This window comes from Saccopteryx leptura, chromosome 1 (genome assembly GCF_036850995.1).
Source record: "Saccopteryx leptura isolate mSacLep1 chromosome 1, mSacLep1_pri_phased_curated, whole genome shotgun sequence".
Lineage (NCBI taxonomy): Eukaryota > Metazoa > Chordata > Mammalia > Chiroptera > Emballonuridae > Saccopteryx > Saccopteryx leptura.
The window spans coordinates 221,063,118-221,089,785 of NC_089503.1; the positions used below are offsets into that span (position 1 = coordinate 221,063,118).

At 43.3% G+C, this 26,668-nt stretch overlaps 1 protein-coding gene across 2 annotated transcripts in view; it reads left to right on the top strand.

The window, feature by feature from the left end:
- TMEM131L (transmembrane 131 like) overlaps positions 1 to 26,668 on the top strand; it is a 153,940-nt gene that overhangs the window by 56,594 nt on the left and 70,678 nt on the right. For both annotated transcript variants that reach the window (XM_066386704.1, XM_066386710.1), the window contains exons 4-7: positions 19,349 to 19,417; positions 23,684 to 23,807; positions 25,180 to 25,296; positions 26,180 to 26,290. In XM_066386704.1, coding sequence (XP_066242801.1) covers positions 19,349 to 19,417; positions 23,684 to 23,807; positions 25,180 to 25,296; positions 26,180 to 26,290 — 421 coding nt within the window. The remainder of the gene's footprint in view (positions 1 to 19,348; positions 19,418 to 23,683; positions 23,808 to 25,179; positions 25,297 to 26,179; positions 26,291 to 26,668) is intronic.

Below are 26,668 nucleotides of genomic sequence, written 5' to 3' on the forward strand. Positions count from 1 at the left end.
TCACTTCCATTTTCTCTTCTGTTCTTATAGTTTCTTTAAAACCCTGGTCTTGTCTCTTGTAGATTCCCTTCCCAGGCCTGTCTCATAATGTGTTCCTATCAAAGTTGCTGTACCAAGCAAAGCAGTTATGACATATACCTCAGTTGTAGTGTTTCCAAGACTAAGAAATAGTCTGGAGGGCGGGCGAGGGTTAGGGTTGGGGAGCCAGCCCCTCCCTCGGAGAGTGTGGAGAGATCAAGGGCAGACCCTGAAACTCAAGAGAACCGTTTAGCAGTGGGGTCTTACCTGATGTGTTGGAGGCCAGATCAGGCTTTCAGTTTTTGCTCCCTCGCTGTAGGGCGACTGTGTATTTAGTCTGATCCGGAACGATTAAACCCTCTGGATTAAGGAGGTAGGGTCCAATGAGTTGAAGAAGACCCTTCCATTGCTGTGCGGAAGGCTCCAGAGCCCCCCCCCCCCGTTTTCTCTGTTCCATGATCATTGGCGATTTACAGGATATTTTGTGGTTAATTTTTATCTTGGTGCTTATGGGAAATGACACACAGTGTAGGGTCTGTGAACTTTTGATTGTCAACACTGGAAGATGGAAATGTTCTGTTCCATATAGACCGGCTTGTAATTGCAGTAGTAGAAGGAAATGATTGATTATTTTGAACTTTTTCTTTAAGGTAATTATTCACAGCGTGCTTCTATAGTGTGGTAGGTGAGATGGAATCCTTTTACAAAAGAAATGAAAGTGAAAATTTCCACTTAAAACAAATTAGCCGGCTTTTGTGGGCGCCTCTCCCACCTTCAGCATAACTGGAAGAGAAACTCAGAGTGTGTGTTTCCACTTACTAAAAGTGAATATGTAAAGTAAGATGCCTGTGTGGACGTCTTATTTAGAAACAGATGCTGCTGCTTTAGGAAGGCAGTGGGTGAGAAAGAGATGAGAAGAGAAAGCCGAATCCTCGGGGCGGGGGTGGGGGGGTGAAAATCTCAATGTGAGCACAAATATGATACCATGTACAATCTGGAGGTAAAAATAGTTGACTGGCCCTGGCCTGTTGGCTCAGTAGTAGAGCGTCGGCCTGGCGTGCAGGAGTCCCGGGTTCGATTCCCGGCCAGGGCACACAGGAGAAGCGCCCATCTGCTTCTCCACCCCTCCCCTTCTCCTTTCTCTCTGTCTCTCTCTTCCCCTCCCACAGCCCAGGCTCCATGGCCTCTGCCTTAGATGCTAGACTGGCTCCAATTGCAACAGGCAATGCCCCAGGTGGGCTGAGCATCGCCCCCTGGTGGGCATGCCGGGTGGATCCCGGTTGGGTGCATGTGGGAGTCTGTCTCTTTGCCTCCCTGCTCCTCACTTCAGAAAAATACCAAAAAAAAAAAAAAAAGTTTACTCACAGGAGAAAATAAATTCAGGGATTAGGGTTCATGTGCATCTTTTATCACACCAGTAGCCCTAGTCCCTGTGCTAGGAATGGTTTCCTTTGCTTTAAATATCTCCCTTCGCTTCCTACCCTTGTCCAGGTATCTGTGGGAGATTTTCCTTATTTCACATATGCCCGTGTTTTGAAGTCACACAGCGTATTGTATTAAGTAAGACCTAATTGCAAAAAAGGACTCTATGGGCTGTTACACAAGATGTTACCATATGTTCCTTTCACCAGACCTCATACATGCTCTAAAGAAAAGGGCAGCTATCAGTGTTTCATATCTGAGTAGCTTATAGTTCATATTGGTGTCAAATATTCTTTTTTGTAGCTTCTAAAATTCTTGCTGTCTCTACTGTTCTGTTTTTCTTAGGTCTCTGCTGCTTGTCAGAAAATACCGAGTCCTCCAAATGCTGTGTTAGACAAACACAGTGTCAAAAATGTTAGTTGCATTTGGGCAGATGTTGATAATGTAATTATTAGAATTTTCCAGTGAAAGCAGTGTTAATATATTTGGTATTAATCCTATCTGTTTAGTTCATTAATTTGGTGAATGACAGGATTTGGGGATAACCAACCAGTTTATTGGGTAATAAAAATCAGGAGCCTAAAAGAAAAGACAGGGTGAATTACGAGCTGAATCAAAGAAGAAGGAATTCAGAAACTGTCATTAGGTACAGTATTGGGATCTGGATTAGCAGTTGTCCCCACGGGAAGGAGAAATGGAGAAAGAGTGGCTGGCGGAGGTAATGTAGGGAGACTTGGGGTGTTGAAGACTGCTTGAAAGTGAACGGTGCGTTCGTCTGTGTTAGAGTTGGGGTCCTCTGTTCAGGGTAGGCTGGCAGGCTGGACTCAGTTCTGGTGACTACCCTTCAATGCAGTAGCATCAGATACACATTTAATTGACGTAAGTTAAACCCCTGGAGCATAGCAAAAAGTGAGTGATTCTTCCCATGATTCATGATTCAACTTAGTGCACATTGGCATAGGACCAAGAATGGTGACAGAGGCAGCTCCCAGGTTCTGGGATCACAGCTGGAAGGAAGTTCTTGACTCGGTAGTTCCCGGGCAACTTCCTGAGGTGCCCCACCTTCCCGAGGTGACAGAGGCATCAGCACCCTTTGGGGCCAGTTCCCTGTTGTTTGGAAGTCCTTCTTGGAGGCCCAGCATAGAGCCTGTTTCCTTGAACCCTTTTAACAATCACTTAGTTACCAAATTCCCTGTCTGAACAGCTCTTTCTGCTTAAAATAGCTAACTTGTTTCCTGCAACCGGGCTCTCCCTGAGACCGAAGAATTTTTATAATGGACATGAGCTGCATTTAAACAGAGATGTCGCTGGAAGGATCCTGGAATCAAGCAGCCCGGAGATGGATAGATGGACCTGTGGTTCCCTGCTTTCCTAGTGGGAGCAGGGACAGTGGAATTCCTTGGGGAAGCTGTTCCCCAAGTCCAAATTTCCAGGGTCTATCCCCAGAGATTCTGATTCAGGAAGAACTTAGTTAGTAGAGCCCTGGGGTCCATCTTATTTTAAAAGCTATCCCTGGTTATCTCTGCAAGATGCAAAATTGGGTACCAGTGCCCCAGATGTCTTGACTGCCTGAGCTGGTGCACATTAAAAAAAAAAAAATTTTTTTTAAAGGGAGGAAATGTTTAGGAGCTACACATTTTAAAAGATTCCCCTGCAGGGGATTTACCTTTTCTTGAATTTAAAGGGATTAATTCTGTACCTGCTGCCAGAACGAGGCAGCCTTTCTAGAGTAGGCTGTCCAGGATTTCCCTCTTTTGTTATTACTAGAGGAAAGACAGATATTTCGAAAGTGTCACTGAATACGGAATATCCAGCATTTTAATGAGCGAGTACGTGTCTCACAGTATAATGCCATATTTCATTGCGGCAGGTGCTGTTAGTATATTTTCTTTTCTCTGTTTACAGTTAAAGGAAAACCACAATGGAACCTATTTAAAATAGGGGAATGCCTCGTCTGAAGAGAGGTCAAGGGATTATTTGGAGAACTGGTGAATTCAGAATGATCTAGTTAGCAGTATTGGAGTTCATTGAGCTCTGGAGGCCAGGCGGCTTAATTAAGGATCTGGCCTCACATGTCCCTGAAGATGAACATGGGGCAGCAGGGGAAGCGAGTGTGTCTTGGTGAGAGCACTTGATCTGCTCTTATTCGATTTCTTCACCATTTCTCCGCCCACACCCCTCAGAAAGAAAAATCTCCAAAACTAGTCTTAGTGTCTACCCTCCTCTTCATCTTCTCGTGCTGGCTTTTGAAGGTCCATGCTCCCAGATGGAGAAGGATGTCTCCATTGTTCTCATGTCTCCTACGCTGACTTGATGGATTAGCCCTGGAGGATTGGAGTTCTTGGAGCAGCAAGGGTGATGTGTCCCACGGACCTCCTCCTTGGAAGGGCAACACTCTTCTTCTTCTGCAGCTGCCAGGCTGCCTGAAATGAGGCAGAATGGTTTTGCACTGGGATAATGGGCAGGAATTAACTGCAGCTTACGACATGCTGCATAATGATGGGAAGTGTGGCTGGCCCTAATCAAAGGCATCTGCATATGGCGTTTTCACTGTGTATCAGAGCCGCCTGTGTGCACAGGAAGGAAATGAGCTGGTGGGGGTTGGATGGGTGCGTGTGTGAGAAGATGCAGAAGGGGCCTCCTCTTCCCTTTCCTGCCTTCAGGTTGGACGCTGGAGGGTGCGCTTGCTTTTGGTCTTTTTTTTAAATACCCTTATAGAGATATAATTTACACACCATACAGTTCACTCACTTAAAATGTGCAGTACAGTGGTGTTGCTTTTTTTTTTTTCAGTATATCTGCAGGGTTGTGCAGCCATCACCATAATCTAATTTGAGGACAGTTCTGTCTCCTAAAAGAAGCTGTCAGTTCTTTTATAACGAAGATGTAGTTTGCGTTTGTAAGAGATACTCTTCCTCCCCCAAGCTTCCCTCTTTTTGGTGGGGATACTGATTGTCTCAGATCTTTTGTAGAATCATCCTATTTCTCAGAAAGCATTTGTTTTTATAAATAGTCATACAATGTGTTTTAATGTTCCCAAGGTTACCTGCTTTCCTGGAACCAAACTCATGAAGCTGCATTTGAGTTACTGGGGTCATCTTAACTATTAGTTGGGACCTTTTCAGCTTATGTGATAGATTCCAATCATTTAGCTTGAGCATTAAAAGGAATTTATTAGCTCTTATAACCTGGAAGAAAGAAGGTTGTTGGCTTTCGGAGTAAGTGAATTTAAGTGAATTTATAGATTCTCTCTCCTGTCTCAGATCTTTTATCCCCACCGTGGCCACATTTGTCCCTTTTCCTGCTGGGGGACTAGGTGTGTGTGTGTGTGTGTGTGTGTGTGTGTGTGCGTGCGCGCACACATCTGTTCCCCGCTGTGCTCAGACCTGGGGTGCAATGGCACGAGGGAGGCTGAGGGTCAGGGTCCAGGTCTTGCCTCTATTTTTGTGTAACGAGTGTTTGTAAATGCTACAGGGTTTGGTCTTCACTCTGGGATTGTGAATTCAAGCGGCGAGGCCAGAACAGCCATCTCAGGCATGTTGCAGTAACTGGTGTTGCTGATTCAGATGGTTAGTCAATGGATTTGAAACAGACCCAGGCCCTGGATGCTGCCTTCCGAAAGATTCTCCCAGCCAAGGCTTAGCTCACTGGGCCTCTCCTTATGGTCCTAGCTTAATCTCTTCCACAGCCTTTCAGTGTCTGATTCAATGCCATATTTTTTCTCAACAGGTTCAATATCCTCTCTGTTTTTTTTTAAATTCATTGATTTTAGAGAGACAGAGAGAGAGGAAGGGGGAGAGAAAGAGAGAGAGAGAAGGAGAGAGAGAGAGAGAGGAAAGAGAGAGAGAGAAGCATTCATTTGTTGTTCCACTTAGTTGTGCATTCTTTGGTCACTTCCCATATGTGCCCTGATCAGGGATCGGACCCCCAACCATGGCATTTTGGACAACACTCTGACTGAGCTAACTGGCTGGGAAGTCCTCTCTGTTTTTTAATTTCTTAGTTGTCTCTGCATTTTACTAACAATTATAGCATTCATAATTTAGTAAGTCACTCTAATTTATACTAATGACATGACTAGACCTTTTTTTTAAGGTGAATAAAATAATAACTTATCTGACATTGGTTTATAAAACTATCCTTCCTCCCTTTCCTCTTTCCTCCTTCCCTCTCTCCCTCCCTCACTTCCTCTCTCTCTCTCTCCCTCTCTCTCTCCCTCTCTCCCTCTCTCCCTCTCTCCCTCTCTCTCTCCCTCTCTTTCTCCCTCTCCCTCTCTTCTCTCTCTCTCCTTCCTTTGTTCCTTCTTTCAAGTTAGATTTGGTGAAGGTTTAAATTAAAATTCGGGAAACTTTTTTTTCTTGATCCTGTGTTTCAGACATGTTATGGAATGTTACCTTTATGTTGGATAATTAAGAAGATATTTTGAGACCTGAATTGTGATTTTATAAATTCATGACACCAGTTGAAAAATATTTTTTTTAACTTAGTAAATCATATCGAGTGACTGTTCTCTAATGCTTGGGACACACTGGCACATGGAACACACCAACCCCACCCCCCACCACCCATAGTGGAACTTGCGATCTAATAGGATATGGGAAAGAGACAGCAAACTTAAATGCAATAAACAAACATTTTATGGATGCTTGAAGGAGATATGTGGTATTGAGAAAGTTGAAACAAAATGGGGGAAAAAGAGGATAAGGATGGTGGATGGGGCTGTCATTATAAACCGAGCGCTGAGGTTTTCTAAAAGGGTGTGATTTCACAAAGAGACGGAGACGAGGGAGTTCCCCGTGATGCTCACTGGGGGACACGATGGTCAGTGCGAAGGGTGTACGGCCGCGGGAACTGATGGCTGGAGCGTTCGCAGGGTGGCTAGGAGACCTGTGGCTAGAGCGGGACGTTTACCAAGGAGGGAACTGAAAGTGGTGAGGTCATTGAGGGAGTGTGGTGCTCAGTGAGACCTTGGAAATGGGGAGTCATCATGGGGTCTGGGGCAGAGCAGAGCTTCTTTGAAAAAACCCACCTGGCTGGTGTTGAGCCTAGGCTGTAGGGGGACCAGTTGTGGCCATTGCAGTCAGTACTCAAAGGCTCAAGAGGGATGATCATGCTTGGGCCAAGGTGGAGCTGGTAACGATGGTGAGGTCCTCCTGGCTGTGTTTTGATAGCAGAGCTCACAAGGTTTCCAGTGGACTGATGTGGGTGTGAGGTAGAAAACAGGGATGATTTCAAAGTTACCGGCTTGAACAACTGAGCTGAGATATCTTTGGATGGAGTGGGTTGGGGTGAAGTCATGAGCGTAGGTTTAGCCTTTTAAAAAATGTCTTTTAGATTTCCCAGTGAATCTGTGGGTGGGCACCCAGAGTGCTGGGATTGGAGAGAGGGCTTCCAAGTGACGTTCAGAGCCCGGAGACTGGATCGGATCTGGGAACAGGTGATTGTGGATGGGAAAGAGAAGGCATGTTGGAGAGGCGGTGGAGGGGGGACGGAGGAGCCCACAAAGACTGAGAAGTAGCCAGTGAGTTAGGGAAGTGCCCAGCAAAGGAACAAGCAGCTGTTTCAGAATTGTTAGCTTTTAAGTAACTTATAAATGTGGAAGTGTGTTATTAGACTCCATACAAAGAAGTAACTCCAAGTTGTATTTAAGAAGAATGTACCTTCCTGTTACTCTTGAGTTTTCCAACAGCAACCGAACTTCCAAAATTTGTAATATTTATTCTTCAAGGTCTCAAACCACTTAACAGTTTTGGAAAATTGGGGGAAAAGGAAATGTTACCTGTATCCCACCCACCCTAATATTGCTGTACTTAATATTCGGCTAAATTGCCTTCTCATCTTCCTCTGTGTGATTTTTCTTTGAAATCATGTTGAACATGACAACTTTGTTTCCTTGTATTGACTAGTTGGCAGCATTTTTTTTTCCACGTTGCTATTATTATGTTCAAAACAACTTTTGTCAGCATGATCTACCTCTTCGGAGTCCGTGTTCATTGATGTAGGGAGCGAATGGATAAAACAACGTTTGGGCCAGCTGATCTTGGCCTACCCCTCTCTTCTCTGCATGCGGGATTGACGCTGTCCTTTGTGCCGGGGTGGAAGGTGCTAGAGGAGAGGGGAAGGTGTGAGAGAGGAGCTGCACTGCGGAGGAGACCTGAGAGCCGGCCTGGGGCCAGCCGGACAGTGGGACAGTGACAGCCTTCAGGGCTGGACAAAGGAAGGGTGGCAGGGTGAGGAGGGGGCCTCTCTCCTACTCTGAGTGACCGCAGGGCCATTCTGTCTTCAGTGACATCTTCAGCACTCACACTTCAGGGCCTCAAGTGGATGAAAGAAAAATGACAATTTTAAAGGAAAACCCTTCACAGACTATTTGCATGTGAGTGGCGTCTGTATAGTTAAGAAGGATGAAGTTCCCTGGGCGGGATCGGAAGGCAGGGTCCCGCTACTTCCCGCTGCACTGTCCCTCCTGCCTACAGCTGTCAGCTACCTTGAACTAAGTGTGGAGGCGGTCTGCCCACCTCCGCCACCCACCATACAGGACATTCTGAACAGACATCTTTTAGACTTGTTTTCAGCTGATTTTGCTTCTGTAGAGTCCATGGAAGTCTGTAGGAAACTATTTTACTTTTCTGCTGTCCTTAGAACTGATACTTTTCCCCTTCCTGCAGACCCTCTGCAAAGCTCTTTACCTGCAGATTTAATTTCATTCTCCTGGTGGACCGAGGGGTGTTGCGGTAATTTTGTGGTAGCAGAAACTGAAATCCCGACCACAAGAACATTAGGTGATCTCTTCCTGTACTTATCTTTCTAGCTAATTCACCTTTGTGAGTTGCTCTCCACTGGAGACCCAGTGAGCCTATTGGCCCTGGGAATTTATCAACTATTTGCACCATTTGAACCTTCTTATCCAGGTCTCCCAACACTGACTAGGAAACAGGAGTTTTCCCTTATTTTTTCCTCTACTGATTTTGCAAGAGTTCTGTCATTTGACACCATGACAAAGGACATTAAGTAGATCAGAAAGGTAGCCAGATTCCATTGTAGGGTTCCTGCTAGCCACCCAAGAGAAGGAGATAATGTATCCCAATAATTGAGGAAGTTTCAAGCAGTCTTGACAAAGTTGAGCTTTTTACTCCCTGCCTTTACTGCAGGGTAAAGGGTGTTGGGTTCTCATCAGCAGGGCCCCTTTGTGGACTTTATTCTCAGGAGGTGGGGAGAAGGGGGGGTGCCACCTGTGTGTTCCTTCTAGCACGTGTTTTATTTCTGGTGTGGTCACCTCAGTCTGGGTTGCCTGAAGTGTCTCACAGAGGTCCTTGCCTGTTCCTGCATGGAAACTTGCCCCTGCATACGAGATACAAGGCAGAAGGAAAGGTTCTGAACTAGCAGGTAGTTTCTGTGTGTCCAACCCCAAAGGCAGTTCATATCTGGTGTATCTTAGTTGACACCCGTATGTGACCAAAGCCACCATAGCCCACCACTGCAGTCAATGGCTTTTCCCAGTGAAAGGCAGCAGGAGCGAGCCGTCCTTTCTTTACTTTTAGACTTTTCTGCATCATCATCAGGCTTGGGTTATGTTTGGGTTACTTTTATTGCTTTAGCCATTTAGCTTCTGATTTATTGGGAAGCCCTGGTTCTGAGCCACAGGAAAGTGGCTGCAGCAGTGTGCCTCCCGTGCAGCCCCCGGCCAGCGGCACAGCACAGCATTAGTTCTGCTGAGCAGTGGCCACTGGCAATTTCTGGTGTTTGGAAAGGGTGAGAAGAAGCTGTTTCAATTAGAATTAAGTTGCGAGGCAGCTGAGTTCTAAACTTCTGGTGGTTTAAAACAAGATAGCATTTTTTTTTTAACTTCCAATATTATTTTGTATTGGTTTTAGGTATACAGTGTACTGGTTTGGAAAGTCATATACTTTACCAATCATATACTTTATTGGGGGCAGTGTCCCCTCCACCCTGCCCCCAATATTTCCAGGACCCACCTCCAAGTTTTTGAAATGAAGTTTAAAAATCAAACTATATTAATTGAAGGGAAACTTCAAAAATAGGGATTGTTAAATGAGTTATATCACCTCCAATAACAAGAACAAAACAAGATGGCATTTTCTCTCTCCTGTAAGTGTCTAGAGCAGTGTAGCCTCTTACTCCAGGAAGTCTTCAGGGACTCCACTCCCTTCAGAGCCCTGTGTTCCCTTCCTTAGGGGCCTGGCACTCAGGGTGCAGGGGGGAGACATGTATGCTCATGGTAGCAGATGGAAGAAAAGGGCCAAAGGGTTTCTGGAAGCTGCCACATGATACTTCAGCTGTATCCCATTTGCTGGAACTTGGTACCACGGCCATACCCAGTTGCAAAGGAGCTAAAAATTAGGGAAGGAGAGAGGGGATATTAAGGGCCAAAGAACACCTCTATCACCGAACCCTGGAAAAGAAACCATGAAGCTGTGACCATTATTTCTTAAGGGAAAATAGCTTTTGACATAACTCATTTCTAAGTTATGACCTCCTCTTTCCCCCATCCCTAGGCAGAAAACAAAACAAAACAAAACAACGCCAGCCCTTCTGACTTGTGTTAAGGAATATTTGTTTTTCTGGGCATATTCTAGCCTGGTTTCTCCATGGTCAGTGTTCCTCAGGTTTCACACGAGAAAAGTCAGCTTTTGAGCTATTCTGACAGTGGGCTTGTATCACACAAGGGAGCTTGGCAGTCGTAAGTCACGCTCTGTGGGCAAGTGTGTGGTATATGCTAGTGTGTCTAGCAGACAGCATAACAGTCCAATGAAAAGAACTTCTACATACCTTTTAAAAAAATTATATTCAGAGGGTAGATTTCTTTTTACTTCTTGTTTTAATGAGAGGAGACTTGAACTCGTTGAATAGTGTTGTCCAGGTATTCTGACACACAGGAATACACACGTTAGCCCAGCCAACGATTGCTGTGTTCTCAGTGACCTGAGGCTGTGGTCCCTTTGCTCCCTGTGGCCACCATGGTCGTGATGCTGGCCCTTCAAGGTTACAAAGCTTAGGAAATTATCATTAGATTTTCCCAACAGAATTGCTGATATTCTGTGCAGTTGCCTGAGGGCCGTTTTGATGTATTGGCTCACATTGGGCATTTAAAATATTACCTTAGAATAGTATTCTGGGAGTTGAAATTATATAGGAATAGATATATATTTTTTTATCCTATCAGAAATTGCCTGATGTCCTTTAGCTTTTATCTTACCAGCCTCTCCGCAGTCCGTATGCCTTCCCTTGTGTTTTTCCCCTTGTCTGAAACCCTTGCCTCCATTGTCATCTGGAGACAGGATGTCCAGCCTTCTAGGCCCTACTAAACGCCTCCTCTTCCAGACGTGCTTCCTGCCCCGCTCCACGCTGTCTCTTCCCCAGTGGACTGTGCTCTGCCTTGTCTGTATATGAGACTTGAAGTCACGCTAGGCAGGCGGCCTCTGATTCATCTTTGGATTTGGGTCAAACTGCCTTGGCTGTGATTCTCTCGTAATGCTGGTGGAGTTGGAGAAATGAATGTCGGTGGGATCAAGCACGGCTGCTCTTTCAGTATCAGTAAGTTTAGCCACCGATTTCTTTAAAGGGTTAGAGATGAGCTTTAAAAAAACAAATCAATAGCTGGTTCATGTTCAAAGAACTAATCTCGGAAGTTATATGGACACTTTGGGAACTCAAAGTTGGTTTCCTAAAGAAGAGCTGCAGTATTGCACGGACTTGCACTGCCTGCCTGTGAGGAGGAGGAGAAGCCCCTCATCCCTCCGCTCCGTTCCCTCATCATCGTCCCTGCGGACGTTTGCTCTGGCTTCCTGCTGGGCTCTAGCATCGCCCCACTCTGTACTGCTGGAGACGTCTAATACTGCACTGCTTGTTCGTGCTGAATTCTTGTCCTTGAGCTGAAAGGCAGCACGAATGGATTTTGTATTTTGCAGATTTAAAAATCATATAATATAGTCTAGGGAAAGGTGTCAAATCTTTAAACCATAGATGAGAAGCCATATAATGCAAGTAAGGAAAAAGTCAGAATGGAAGTTAGGAAACAGGAGCTTAATTACTGGCCTTTTTAAAATTATTGATTTTTACAGAGTTATTTAACCGCTTAGCTAAAGGAGTCCTTTATATAAAGCACATGGAGTATGGTGTGATTAAATGTGTAAATGTAATAATTACATTGCAGAATTCTTTATATGATGCAATTGTAGTACCTTTTGAATAGAAGGTCCTGCTAGTGAGACTATAAAGGAGGAAAGAGTTGAGGGGTGTAAATATGTCAAATCCCAGGGTAGCCCTTAGCAGGCATGGAGAGTTAAGAAAGGCATGGGAGGCGGGGTCTCACCCAGGCCCCTGGGTGGGCAGGTAGCCATCAGTCACCGGGAGGGGAAACACAGCCATGTGATCCGATGGGGTGACTAAGCAGGGTGCCGGACTCCACCTTTAGGTTCCGTTTAGAGGCGCCTGCGGCAGGCGGTGGGAGGGTGTCGGGTTTAGATGGAAACACGAGGCAGGGGCTCAGCAGAGGAGTCCAGGCCGCAGATGCACAGGCTTGGGAAATGAATCAGTCAAACCACAGAAACCAACTCTGGCTGATTAAAGCAGAAAAGGAATTTATTGAAAAGCTGTTGGGCAGCTGTCAGGATCTCTAGGAAGACTTAAGAACCAGGCTCAGAAAACAGACAAGCCAAAAGGGGACTTAGCACCTAGAACCATGGCAGAGCGTGTTGTGGAAGCGGACTGCTGGGGACACTGCCCCTCTCTGCCGGCCGCCCGCTGCAGGGCTGCGGGGTCACCCTGCAACGATCTCCGCCTTCCTGCGCTGTGGCATCGGGCCACAGGCAGGTGCCGCTGGGTCGAGTCTGTCAGGTGCTAGCACCTCGCCGCAAGCAGGGCTAGGAAAGCGAGTTAGGGGCCCTTTTCACAATTGGTAAGGGGTGGCAGGGGGAGATCTATGAGTGTACTAAGGAAGCTTAGCTGCCGGCAGCCCCCAAAATGACAAATGTCTGTATGGGGAGCATCACCCTAGGGGTGATAAAGGAACCAGTAGTGTGGGAATTGAGGAAGAGTGAGGAAACAGTAACTGGAGAGAGAGAGAGACAGAGACAGAGAGAGAGAGAGAGAGAAGCAGAGGGAGGGGAGATTGTTGCTGGGGATGAGAAGAAGCCGCCCTAGAGGGGAGGAAGACTGGGAAGCCAAGAGAGAGGAGCCCCTTCAGTACTTGAGTTCACAGTTTGTAATCACTGACGAGCTCAGCAGAGCAGCCTTGGTCGCGTGAGGGTACAGGATGCAGAGAGGACTGGAACGACAGGCAGTGCAGGGGGCGGGCTCTGCTTCCCATCCAGCCCCCAGTGGCGGAGTGGGCTTTGGCCAGCTGTTTCAGCACTCAGAGTGTTCTTTTCCTTGTGTGTGGAAACGGTGTAATATTACCAAGCACCCAGGGTTCTGAGGGTAACACGGGAGAGTGGAGTGCTGGGTACAGCATCTGGTAGACTGTAAGTGCTCAATAAATGTACTTGCTGACATTTTGGCTTTTGCCGATAGTTCGGTGATCCAGGGAAGAAGAGGGTTTGAAGCGGGTAGGCCACACCAGGAGGGTCCTCTCAAGTGAGGGGAGTGGAAGGAAAAGACAGGGCAGGGAAGGAGATGGTGCACATTTGGAGAGGGCAGGACGGAGTCCACCCAGAAAAGGGTGGGGCGAGTTAATCTTGAGCCCAGGAGCACCTCGTCCATGGGTGGTGTGAATTCGCAGAAGGTCATCAGACTAGCATGGAGGACCTTTGTCCTAGCCTTAGGAAGGCATGGCCGTCAACATGCCAGGTGGCATAAACACCTAGATATTCTGTTGTTGGAAAGAGCGCCTCCGACCGACCACCCCAAGGACGCTTCCTTTCTGCTTTGACCTCAGAGCACAAGGCTTTCTGTAGTAGAAGAAACGAGGAAAACCATGCTCTACCAAATGACTTTCCTTCTCTTCTGTGGGAGTTGAATGGGTAAAAAAATTCTGGCTTTTGCCTCCACTGTTTAGTGGTTCTTTGCAAATACTTAGTTTACCAGGAAGAGCAGCAGTTCTAACTTGAGTCAATGTGCCTGTGTATTTTATTTTTTTTCTTTCAAACTTCTGGACAGGAGAATTTTTTGAAATGAAAACATTCTTTTTTTTTTATTTTTAAAGCAGAAAACAACTTGCAGCACTAAGATTATGATATAGAATTTTTTCAACTCGTGTAGGTATAGAAGTCATTTCATAAACCAGGCGGCTCGGTTCAGGCATTCGAGCTTCCTGAAGGCCCTGAAGCGTACTGTTAGATCACAGACGTGCCCTGGGCCGTGTCTGTACTTACTGAGGTGGGAACCTGTGAGGCTTTGCCAGAGAGTGGGCGAGCTTCAGGAACCGCTGCCCTGGGCTGAGGCTTCTCATACCTGTGCAGGGATCAATTCCAGGTTTATTGCATAACAGAAAAGTACCAGATTCCTCCAGGGACCCTGGGACTAGCCACAGAGTCCTAGAAATATCTGTTTCCTGCTCAGGATGCAAGGAGATGACCAGTGAAGAGGTCCCTATTTCAGGAGGGTCGCAGCACGGGGACCTGAATGGGCACGCACAGACTCCTGACTCTGGAAGGACAGACAGCCCAGTAAGTTGTTCATTAGCATAACAGGTCTTTCCTTGAAAACTTTCAGTAGACAATAGCATTATTTTTGAGTGGTTTGCTTTGTTACCTTCCTGTTTGTGAGTTGGTTGAAAAACCTTTTCTTTCGTTCACACACCCCTTTTTACCCTCATCCTGTGGCGAAAGCCCTTGCCATATCCTTAAAAAAGTTTTTTGTTTTTAAAACATGTGCTGTTCTCTCTAGGTATTGAAAGAGTTTACATCTGAAAGGCAGCTGGCTAGCTGTCCGATGGTGTGCCTGCTAGGGACGGGTGAAAGCCAGTCCATTTAGGAGTATGGGAAAGCTAGACAGCTCCTCTCTCCTTGCAGGTGGGCACTGCCCTTCTCAAGTCTCCACTGGAAGGTGAAATTGTTTTTCACCCGTCTGGAGCAGCCTCTGCACGCCCTCTTCTGAGCTTGCTGGGCTCCCTCGCGGGGTGAGGTCCAGCGCAGAGCCATGGGACACGAGACTGATCTCATGGCGTGCTACGGCGAGTGCCTGGCTTGTCCGCGGCCCGCCGTTTTCCCAGGGGAGCCCGGTCTGTGGGCTGCAGGGCTGTCCCAGGGCCACCCTTGTGTCTGTTCTCTCCTGCGCTCACCGCTCATACTTGCCTCCTTGCTTTTGAACCGTCCAGTGCATTCCCTGCTCAGCGGTGGTCCTCCAAAGGCGGCCTGTGTACCCTCGGCCTCTGCACCTTCCCTCGTGCTAGGGGCTGTGCCGAAAGTGGCCTCCATGCAGTTTCCAATCACGGTGGCCGTTTGTTGAAGCCCATTCCTTCCCTGACTTTTTTTTGTTTTGGTAGGTTTTTCCTTTTCTCTTCTTGAACACTTTTGCTCTTTGAGTTTTGCTTGTCCAGCTTGGATGAGCCTCATCTGGCTTCCTGGATTCTAATCATGAGGGGAGAATCTTCCTGGAGCTGGCCCCCGGCCCTGGGGCAGCCAGCCCATACTAATTGCCAAGCGCTGGGAGGCTGGGTCCCTGGGCCCCGTCTGTTGCTCCTTCCAGAGAGGTGGAGCCTGGCATTTGAAATGACGTGTTTTGGTCACATAACATTTGTAAATGGCCAGACAGTTGGTTATAGTTAATTCATTTTCAGATCTCAGTTACTGGACTGAATTTTTCTAAAGGGTGTGTCTGATATCAGCAGATAGATTAGTTTTCCCGGGAATGAGGAGTCTGGGCATCTCTCCACTTTCCTAAGGATCTCGGAGTCACCTGGTCCCGCTGCCTCAATTTGCCAAGGAAGAAACCAAAGCCTTTGTCACATGGGAGCTCATACCAAAGGCCTGGACCTGAACCAAAGGCTTCTCACTTCCAGTGAAATTTCTTTTCTCTTGTACTAGCCACTGTTTTTTGAACTGTGTTTGTTTTATATGCAGAGAAACAAAGGTGGCCAAAGTTTAAAAAAAGAAATGAAAGGAGAGAAGAAGATGAAAAAAAAAATGTTAGGTAATTTAAGGCAAAGATATTCTTTCAAAATAATATTGTGGGCCATTTTGCCCACATGTGTGCTGCTGCTGAGGGAAGGCTTGGCTCTCTGCAGAAGGTGGGTGTTGGGCAGATGAATTTGTAAAATCTGTATTTTCTAAGTTTGCTCCTTTAATTGTTAAAAATGGCGCTGCCCACATGAATGGTGCTGCCAGGTGAAACTGCTAATTACCTTCCTGCTTGGGAAGGGGCTTTGTTATGCTAATGTTGCTGGAGGAGGGGTTTTCACGCCAAAATGTTTTAAGGAGAGAAGAAGGATGAAGAAGGAAGATATTTTTGCAGAGAAGGAAGCCAAGATGGCAGGGTGCTGAAGGAGAAGCCAGTTTGTGCAGAGAGCAGAGGGAGAAGTTGTGCAGATGGGGAACCAGAGGTGACTGAGGTTGGTGGGGGCCTTTGATTCTAGGTAAAACCGGAAAAGATTCTCTTGGTTGTAGAACTGGAGAATGCGTGAGTGGGTTTTGGAGCCCTCTGTGTGTTTACTCACCAGCTGGGTGCGAGGCTAGAATAAAGGAATGGCCCTCCGGTTTTTGGCTCAACTGTTTCTTGACCGTCTGCCTGAATCTAAAGGGAACCTGCACGTGCCTGGCTGTGACGGCCGTGGCTACTGGCCTTACAGTGGGCGTCTTTAGGATAAAGGCTAAGAGTGTGTATGAGATGGGGTCTGTAAAAACAAGAGCCCACGCACTTGATTACTGTCATTGTTATTTCTTATCCTTATGCCAATTCTAGAAACAAAACGGCCCCCCTTTTATATGTCTCTTTTAATAAAGGACTTTTTCTTATAATTGTCTTGTGGATGGGGAAAGGGTGAACATTAGACATATGTGTTATACATTTATAATTTAGTTTTATGAGAGCCGTGCATGTACTTTATGCCAGCTGAGAGGACCTCTAAGAGTAAAAGAGGCCACTTGATTTTTGACATAAAAGAATCATCCTTATTATTAATGGTCCAAATGTGAAATGGTTAATGTCAACTTTTGAGAAAAAGGGAAAATGGAGGAAATTTTATCTTTTATTATGATAGCTCATGGAACTTGATTTATTTCTTTGAAGCCATCAATTTAGAAATAAAAACTTTGGCATTTCTTAACACAGTGTAATTTCTTAGCTAGCTTTGCTATTGAAGGGTAATTGTTAATGTCCGTAATTGACTAAATTTTGGTGGTTTGCAGCTTTTTTCTCCCTATGTCTTTATAAATCACCTGGGGGTATGTGTAGGCTTGTGAGTACTCTCCAGGTCAATACCTCTGTCTGAAATGGTTTTATTATGAGATGTATCTTTTAAATATATAGAGTGATGTTAAATCTCCTTGTAACTTGGTCTGGTTTCCAAATTGTAAAGTCAAGTGAGCTGAAACTGACCAGTAGGAAAGATGAATCTGCTCTATGACTTTTAGGAGGAAAAAAAATGGACATTGTTTTATTTTCTCCACTGTGAGGTAAAAATAGAGTTCTCTTTGAAGTTGGAGAAATTCTGGCTTTTTTTACCTAATGATTTGATTTGGACCTTAAATGTCTGATTTTCATTGGGTATGTAAAACTTCCTGACTAGGATTTAAAAACCTGTTATGATATGAGATAGCTCAGGTTTTCTATTCGTTTGTTCTATTCAGAGATAATTATTATTATCCCATTTGGGAGTTTTAAATCCAAAATCAGCTCTGACTCCAAGCTCACACTTGGCTTCTCCATCTGTTTTCATTGCTTTTCTTGTTAGATGAGTACCATCCTCTTATTAACACGTTCTAGTATTTACTGCATTTGACTGTGTGCCAGTCATGAAGCAAAGGCATTATTACCTCATTTTAAATTCGGGATGACTGCAAGGCATAGAGACTGTTGTCATCTCCACTTTATAGAGAAAATGGATTTGAGAGTAGTTAAGCGACTGACCCACTCAGGACTGGAAAGTGATGACCTTGGACCTGGAATCCAGGTTTGTCTGGACTCTGAAGCCCAAGCCCTCACCTAGCAAGCAAGTTCGGTTCCTTGTAGGTCATCCGAACTTGGATAGACCTGAACGCCATACCGATTCCACGGTTTGTGACCTGGACGGATCTGCATTAGAACTTGGCTCTGCCTCTTCGTAGCTGTGTGATCTTGGGTAAATTAGTTTAATCCTATAGATCTTCCTTGTTCAGAGGTTATGTGTGAAATCTAATGAAGAATCCACTTTCAGGACTCAAGGCAGGAAGGAGGCTGTCATTAATGATTTTACTTATTACTTACACAGTAGCTTGACTTTTCTGAGGTAATTGTTGGCCTGTGGAGTTGCCTGTTTTCTTTTTCTTCTGGAAGGCTGAGCCCTGGCCAGCTCGGTCTGGAGTGGGCTGGCCATGGTGCATCTGCTATGGGGACCTCTTTATGTTCCTTGCCTCCGTGACTCTTCAGAGCATTTCCAGAGGCTCCTGGCTGTGTTAATGGCCTTTTTTTGCCAGCAAGTCATGGAGTTAGTCCTGGCCTTTTGGGGTTCGAGGGGGACCCAGTAAATAGTGTGCCTCGTCTCTGTGTAAGCTCAACACAAGAGGAGAGGTTGGCAGGAGTGAAGCAGATGGAGATTTGAGGTGTGTCTTTAGTATTAATATGGCTGACGGGGGAGATAGGCTAAGGGAGATGCACGTGGAAGATAACAGACCAGGAGTCTTAGAGAGGCTGGAGGAAGGGAAGCTTAGCTAGAGGCAGAGAAATGGAGGGAGGAAGAAAAGACTGGGGCCAGGATTCCCCCGATGAGATGAGGGGTTGGGAAGCACTTCACTGGTCTCTGTATTGTTTGCACCTTCAAGGAAGATGAGAGAGAGACTTGCTGAAGGTCACAAAGCTTCTGCTGGCTAGCAGGTTGGAAACTCAGATGTCTGCTTCTGCCTGAGCTAGCCTCTGAACCATGCTAGGTGGAAGTCTACTTGGTGGGAGGAACAAGTGGAAAAATTGTATTTGGGAAAGCTTGTTTGAGTTTGGAAAACAGCCATACAAGTTGCATTTAGGAGCTTCTTCAGTTCAATACTTTTGGATTAAATGGCTTTTAAAATGTTGTTTATATATACACATACATTCACACACACACACACTATATATATATACACACACACGTTTTGTATTTTATATATTACATATTATATATTTTGTATTTTATGTCTTTATACTTATAGATTGTGATAGCTTATGTTTTTTTTCTTTTATGTGTGTTATTTCTATGCCTCTTGGGTGTGTTAATTTTTGATTCTGAAGGAAAATTAAATCATCATAATGATTAATAACTACTGCAAATGTGACCTGCCATGTGAGATAGATAGTATGTGGTTATTTTCTTAAATATACAGATCTGCTGATGGTCTGAGCCTTCAGGAGCAACCTTGGCTGTGTACCCCTCTCCTTGTTATAAGTAGTCTAATAAATTTAGAGGCCAAATCTTCCTCCTTGAATTCCATTTCTTGAATGTGGGTTTATGGGAATAGTCATGTTATCTGAATTCATATAGGAATGAAGCCTATTAGAGATGAAATCCATCCCTATTTTTGCCTGAATGCTTACAGAACTTGTACATTACATGGGAAGTTATATTAACCCTAATCTAAGAGTATCTTAGATTTTTGCAGCTTTAGAATTATATTCAACTTCTGATAATTCAATTTTAGCATTTAAAATCTAGTTCAGACTCATCCTTAAGGCAGTAAAATTATATCTCAAAAGAGCCATTGACCTAAGCATTTCCTCTTAACTTAGCATTCAAATTTTAAAACTACAACAATAATTAACCTCTCTCTTTTTTCTTTTCTAGCTTCTCAGACAAATTATTTAGTGGAAAGGGCTTACATTTTCAGCCGTCAGTTCTAGATTTTGGAATTCAGTAAGTATCTTATCTTTATAATTTTGAATAATTTGTTTTGTTTGTATTATTTGCTTTCAGCATATTTTTATGTGTATGATGTTAAATACCTTTAAAAATATATTCAGAATGTCAAGGGAAATTAATACTGGGAATTGTTAAAGGGACTATTTTTGTGCAAAGGGGAGTATAAGAATTGTTTTAGGCCTTCCTTTAGATTTAAACAAATGTACCTTCTAATAACTGACAGTGACTGGACTTCAGTAGGAAGTCAATATGTAGTTCTTGTTTCTCTAAAACAGTGCTTGTTTCTCTACAAAGCTTCTCTGAAACAAACCAGGTTATTTTATAATGAAAAACTCTTAAATACTGATGGTTTCTGAGTTCTTTTAATGAGATTCATTTACTGAGTCATTTTTACTGCTCACTGTGCTTCAGGATTCAGAAGTGCACTGTGCAGACGTTAGTTATTATGATTAAGACTCTGGAAATGAGTTAAGTGGGGAAGACCGCACGTAAGCTGTAATTACAGCGCACCGTGTGAAGAACCGTGAGGCGAGAGGAATGTGATGAGTGTCAGTTGCAGGACTAATCTGGGAACTCGGAGAAATTAAAGAAGGGAAGGGGGAAGCTGTGCAGAAGAAGAGGGAACTTAAGGACTCTGTTGGCTGTGACGGTGGTTGAAACCTAAAATGTTAAACTCCCTGGATGTAGAATAAATTCTGCTGCGTTGGATAGATGGAATTTCAAATTGGTAGTTTCCAAGGGTGGAAGTAAGAGTTTCAAGGGTTTCAGGTGTAAAAGCACTGCTTGCTTTCGCGGCCTGGCACATCACATCAGTTTTACGAAGAGCTTTTTATGAGTTAATGAGAAAAGTCGTGAATGAAATAACCGTGGTGTTGGGAGAACAGCAACTGGGGGGACTGTGGTCCCCTGGTGTGCCCCCTCTGTTCATCTGGGTGTCTTCATTCCATTTCCTCTGCTCATTAGAAGATTCGCTCTGTGGCGAGGGAGAATGAATTTTTTATTTAAAGTCTCTTGAAGTTAAAAGAGCTTTATTAAGGAGATTCTGTAAAGAGAAGAAGAGATTAAAGTCTGAAGGGAGATTGCTAACCTTATAAGACTCTAGGTGCCTGCCTTTCTATTTATGAGCTTGTATATTTTTATTCTTAGGTCAAGAAACTTTATTAGGAGCTAAATTTATAATAAAACCTCACTGATTTCAAATTCTGAGAAAGTACTTTGCTTTTTTGGAAAGCCTTTATTGTAAAAAAAGAAATTGTAATGCAGGGCCTACTTTAAAGAGTGTATAGTATCATTTGGTAGATACAATAAGATAGATATAAGTAGTAGTAACTATAGTTAGATTAGATTAACAATTCCAGGTCATAGGATGCTAGCTGTGTATAATATATTTTACTCACCAACAACATACAAATCCTATAATCAATGCACATGTATGTATGTATGTATATATATTAGTTATGTATGTTAATTAGCTATGTATATAAATTTCTGGTCCTGATGGCTGAAAGCATGCTGCAAAAAATGATTTAAATTCTTTAAGTTGAGAAAGTTGCTAATATTTAGATTTAAATCACTTTAGATGATTTATTTACATTTATGTAGTACTTTTATAGTTCTCAGAGTACAATCGTGTCTCTTGTCATTTGAATCTTATATCCATCCTAGAAAGATAGATATTATCTCTCTAGGGGTGTGTATGTTATTTTCCAATATCTATATTTGACCACATACTAAAACGTGTTCATACATTTGTTGCAGAGGAGTAATGCAGTTTGCCCAAGGACACTTCACTGGAAGTGACAGAATAAATCTTCTGACTTCTAAACCAGCACACAATAAGATGGATAGTACTATACTGTTTTACTTATAAGTGACATCTATCTAGGAATATGATTATGGAAATAAATTGTTTTCACTTACGTTTTAAAAAATCTCAGAACAAACTAGAGTTTAAATTAGAACACTTTAAAAATGAGTCATTTTACCTTACTTCTGACACATGGCATAATTTATAGGCATAAGAGCAAAACTTTAGCTAGAGTTCTTTTCCTGATTTCTTCCCTGCCCTAGTTCACCTTTGGCTGTTATTTATTTGACATTGACCTTGGGCAAGCCCCATCCTGTTTCATAGTTTGATCTCCCGTTAGGATGCCTAATCGGGACCCTGTTGTTCCTCTGCCCTCTGCCCATTTCTTATGGTTTATTTTAAAGGTTGATATTCTGCGGTCCTGAGATTTAATGTACTAATCATTCATTAGAGATTTCAATCATTCTTTTGTAGTGTTAAATTAATAGAGCATCTTCCAGTTGTCCCTAGCGAAGGAAATTCTTACCCTCATAACCCTTTTAAAAATAGAATAAAAAAATAGAATAAAAATAGCACAGCGGTAACCAGGTCTCGGCCAGCTCTCTCTGTCAGGTCTGGCGAAGTTTCTGGTGGTGGCGGTCACTGGGCTGTGTAGCATTCCAGTTTTGCAGTCATATTTTCTCATATATTTCTCTAGAAGACATTTGTGTCTTTTGAAACAAGAAATCTTGTGTTTCAGTTTTGTGAATGGGATATAGAGCTTTGAGGATAAGCTTTGCTGATTGATTCTTACTATTTACCTAAAACCCAAACCCATGAAAGTCCTTCTTTATTTGATATAATTGAGAGAAAAGGCAAATGGGAACCTAGTACTTTTGAGGTAGACCTATGCTTATGGTAGTACAAAAATTTTTAGTTGTATTATTTAAGAATACTGAAAATTAATTCAAGGTTTTTAATCACACTGATGTGTATCTTACTTGAAACTGGCTGTAAAGGACTTGTTTTTTCAAATACACATTGGACATATGAAACCTTCTATTAAGACCTGTGATTAAAAGTAGGAGAAAGAGCTAGAAGAAAAATCCTAAGGATTTGATGGTGATAGTGCAATATTTTTTGGAAATCCCATTGTGCATAAGGAAAACAACTTTTGTTTCATGTTTTGAACAGCAGATATTTCTAATGTCAGAGAAATTAGAATACAGAGAAATAGGAGCATAATGTAGATGAGTTTTTTGCTGAATTTAGAATATAGTTTTATTGGTGGGCCTTACTAATGAACACTGTATATTTGGGTCTCTGCCATTGAAGGTATTAATGTTGGAGAAATGACGTCAGTGAAATTTTTGCAGGCTCTCTCTGCATTGCAGCTAATTAACTAGAGTGAGCTTGACATTGGGCAGCAGGAACCAGAGGTAAATGATTAGCGGGAACATAGCGGGTAGCTCCAGGTAGGTGGGCCAGCTCTTTTTTTTTTTTTTTAAGATTTTTATTTATTCAGTTTAGATAGGAAGGGAGGGGTGGGAGAGAGAGAGAGAAAGAGAGAGGCAGGAAACTTCAACTCCCATATGTGCCTTGACCAGGCAAACCCAGGGTTTCGAACCGGTGACCTCAGCGTTCCAAATTGACACTTTATCCACTGCGCCACCACAGGTCAGGCGAAGGCCAGGTCCTTTTCTCTTGGCAGTTCCTTGGTCAGAGCCACCCTGTAGGCGCGAAAGTCAACATTAGGTCTTTGTCAGCTAGGATATTTGCTGAAGAGCAGAGATTCTTACTCCAAGCTTCATGGAAGTTTTGAAATGACGTATAAACTTTTGGGTGTGCATGTTTGTGGAGGGAGGAGCCAAACCTTCATCAGAGTGTTCTGAAAGACTCATGATATTTCAGTGGGTAAGAAGCACGGCAGAAAGTGATGCAGGGTTTTCATTTTTCTTAGAAGAATGGTCTTTAGCAACAATGAAGTTTTTCTTTTTATAAGATGTCATAAGTCTCTTTGCCAATTGAAATCCGTCACCCCAAAAACCTCTTTAAATTTATTACTCAAGAAACAAACCTTAAGAGACTTGGGTTTTTCTATGAGTATAGTTCCTTATCTAAACATATTTTCATTTGATTTACCGTCCCAAATCAGACAAGTAAGTAATACCTGGTTCCCTCTGTGTGCTTTTGCAAGTGTGTGATGACTTAGGTGGGTTGAGGCCTTCTAATCCAGAAATCTGTGGGGGTGCTACTGTGTGTTGGCCTAAGTCTTGTAAAAGAAAGGATTTGTTTTTATTGTGGATGAAACATTTTATTAATAACAGGATTTCATACTTGTTGCTTTTAACTTTGTAATGAACATCAACAGCTTTTTTTGATTTAAAGTATAGATATGGATGGATGGATGGATGGATGGATAGTTATATATATAACTGCACAATATATTATTTTTCCCCCTGTCCTCCTCATAGGTTCCTGGGCCACCCTGCAGCGAAGATGCTCTATGCTTATAACCCTAGTAGGGATAGCGAGGTCGTGGTGAATTCAGTGTTTACAGCTGCTAGACATTTTCATGTGCCTCCTGTTCATTGCAGGGTGAGTGTTGATGTGCTCTTGGAAACTATGCTGTGGCAGCCTGCCAGGTTTTCTTGCTTTCTTTGGCCTGAGGTTTTTACTTTCTGCTCCCTGTCTCCCCTTTTTCTGCTACCCGAACTCTTTCCTCCTGTGTGTTTGCGTTAGCATTTATTATTATTACTATTTTTAGTTACCCATATTCATGATTCTGGTAGCTCTTGGTATCTCCATAGAAAAAAAGCTTAAGAGTAAGAGTCTAGGTAGGAATGGATGTAGATTTAATATGACTTTGTCATCATTAAAGAAAATATTATTTGCTTTGAAATGACTCTTCATATTGCAGCATTTAGTAACTAATACAAGTTTATAGTTGTGATCTCTTCACCTGGTGAACCTGCTAAGATAGGTAGGACTCCCTTTAAATGTAGGACTAAGAGGCAAGTAGCTCATTAATAAGCTAATATGCACCATTACACAGAAATCAAGACCTTAGTCTTCTACTAGTTTTGCTGTATTTCCCCATGTATAAGACGCTCCCATTATATAAGACGCACCTTAATTTTGGGGTTCGAAATTTGAAAAAAAAATTTCATAAAATTATGGAACTCAAGTTTTATTCATCATAAAATTCATACAACTCCTCATCATTGTCAAAACTCCCATCCATTAGCTTGTCCTCATCTGTGTCTGATGACGAATCCCTGTCTTTAACAATGAGCGCAAAAACAAGCGCAAAGATGTGGGAAATGCAAGTAAAAAAACTACAACCACTGTCTAAGATGCACCCAGTTTTTGAATCCCCAATTTTTCAAAAAATGGTTTGTCTTCTACATGGGGAAATACATTAATTTCAGCCATCTCTTACTTTTACTGATTATCCCAATTTTCGTGGGTTTTATTTACCTATTTTGCTTACTTATGTCTACCTGATACACTTTTTAAAAAATACTAAGGAAATGGAATAAGAGGGAGCCCAGTATTTTGTTTACAATAGTCCCTCCAGATAAATGCTTTTCCTGACTTTTATTTAGTATCAACACGTTTATCGGTTGGTGGTTCTCTTTATTTCAGTAGAGTTAGAACTGTGTTAGGTGAAGGGGTTGAACACGTGACATGGACGAGGAGGGAAAAGGTAACATGTGAGGCACGTGACTCCAGCCCCAGGTCCAGGGACTTGGCGACCACCTTGCCCTAAGTCCCAGCTGTGTTCTTTGAATTGGTCTCTTAGATGGCGGTTGTTGATCTGTTTTGGGGGATTCTCGGGGATTCGTGCGACTTACTGATCAAGGGCGCAGAATATGCAAACACGTATTCACAGAAATTGTCAAAAAGAAAGTCTGTGTTTTTCAGAGGGGACCATTCCAAGTGGCTCATCAGGTGCCTCTCTTTTCAGGTAATTCCAGCAATGGGGAAAACTTCCTTCAGAATTATTTTCTTACCTACTGAAGAAGGGAGCATTGAAAGTTCTTTATTTATTAATACCTCCTCATATGGAGTCCTTTCCTATCACGTAAGTAACTTTTTCCCCGTCACGTCGTGAGGTTCTTGACCTAACAAAGGGGTTTGGATAGTCTAAAAAAGAGGTTTGGACATGTTGCCACCTGGCTTGTGCCCTTGCTCTTACGAGGCTGTCGGTGATGCAGAACTGCCCCGCCTTCCCGTCCTCTGCCTCACGTGGCGCACACAGTCGCCATACAGAGCTGCAGCTCTCACCAGGGACCTTTGAAAGGTGTTGGAATGAAATAATGAAATCTACCATCCAATTTTCTCGTATACAGAGAGCAGGCTTTCGAAGGTCACAGCCCTCATCTTACGGAGTGTCCAGAGGGAGGGACCTAGAGGGGGGATTTCTAGCAGCGTTGTCCTCTGCCCTCCTTGGCTCAGGAATATTTCTCATCAGGGAACATGGATTGCGTGCTTGCGGGCCAGCTCTCCTGGAGCTCACTGCTCATATCCAGGCACTGGGAAGGGAAGTGAGGGATCTCCTTGTTGTTCACCAAAATAGTTAGGACTCTTTATTTAAAGTTGCACCTGTGACCTCTTTAAGAGGACATGGCAAGAAGTAATGTCAGTGCCCAGAACTAACCATTTCCATGGTTAATTCTTACTGAATTCCATTAAACTCGTGGTCCCATGTCAGAAAAGTTGACTGTGAAAAGATTTGCTACAATGAGTAACATGCTGTTTAACTGCTGTAACTTTTGTTACTGTTCTCCCCCCCCCCCCCCCCCCCCCCCCCGCCCTAGACAAAGGTAAATCTAATAATTAGATAAATAGAGTCTGGAAAGCCAAGGTGATGAATACAGATTTCCTTTGGAAAGGTATTCTAGCATTATGGCAAATGTGTTTCAGAACTAACAGAAGAATAATTCCTCTCTCTGTTTTTCCTGCAGGTATCTGGAATTGGTACGCGTAGAATCTCTGCAGAAGGGTCTGCAAAGCAGCTCCCAAATGCCTATTTCCTGCTCCCGCAGGTCCAGAGCATCCAGCTTTCACAAGCACAGGTCATTTTAGTAGTAGATTTACTTTGAATGCTAGTCAACACCAAACTTTGTCGTCCTCTAAATTTATGTATCTTTTGCAGAGTACATATCCTCTTTCTATATAGTCAGAATGAGGATTTTACATCTGCTTTTTGAAAAAATAAATCCTGATATATCTATATCTATATCTATATCTATCTGTATCTATATCTACCATCTATATGTATATGTATATGTATAGTATTTATATATAAAGTGTCAGTGGAATCCATATACTTCTTTTTAATGGATGTATAGTTCATGGTGCTGACTTTCATAGTTTGTTTAATGCTATTATTGGTAATTAGAAATGTTTCCAGTTTTTCATTATTGTTACTATTAGGCCATGTACATATTTTA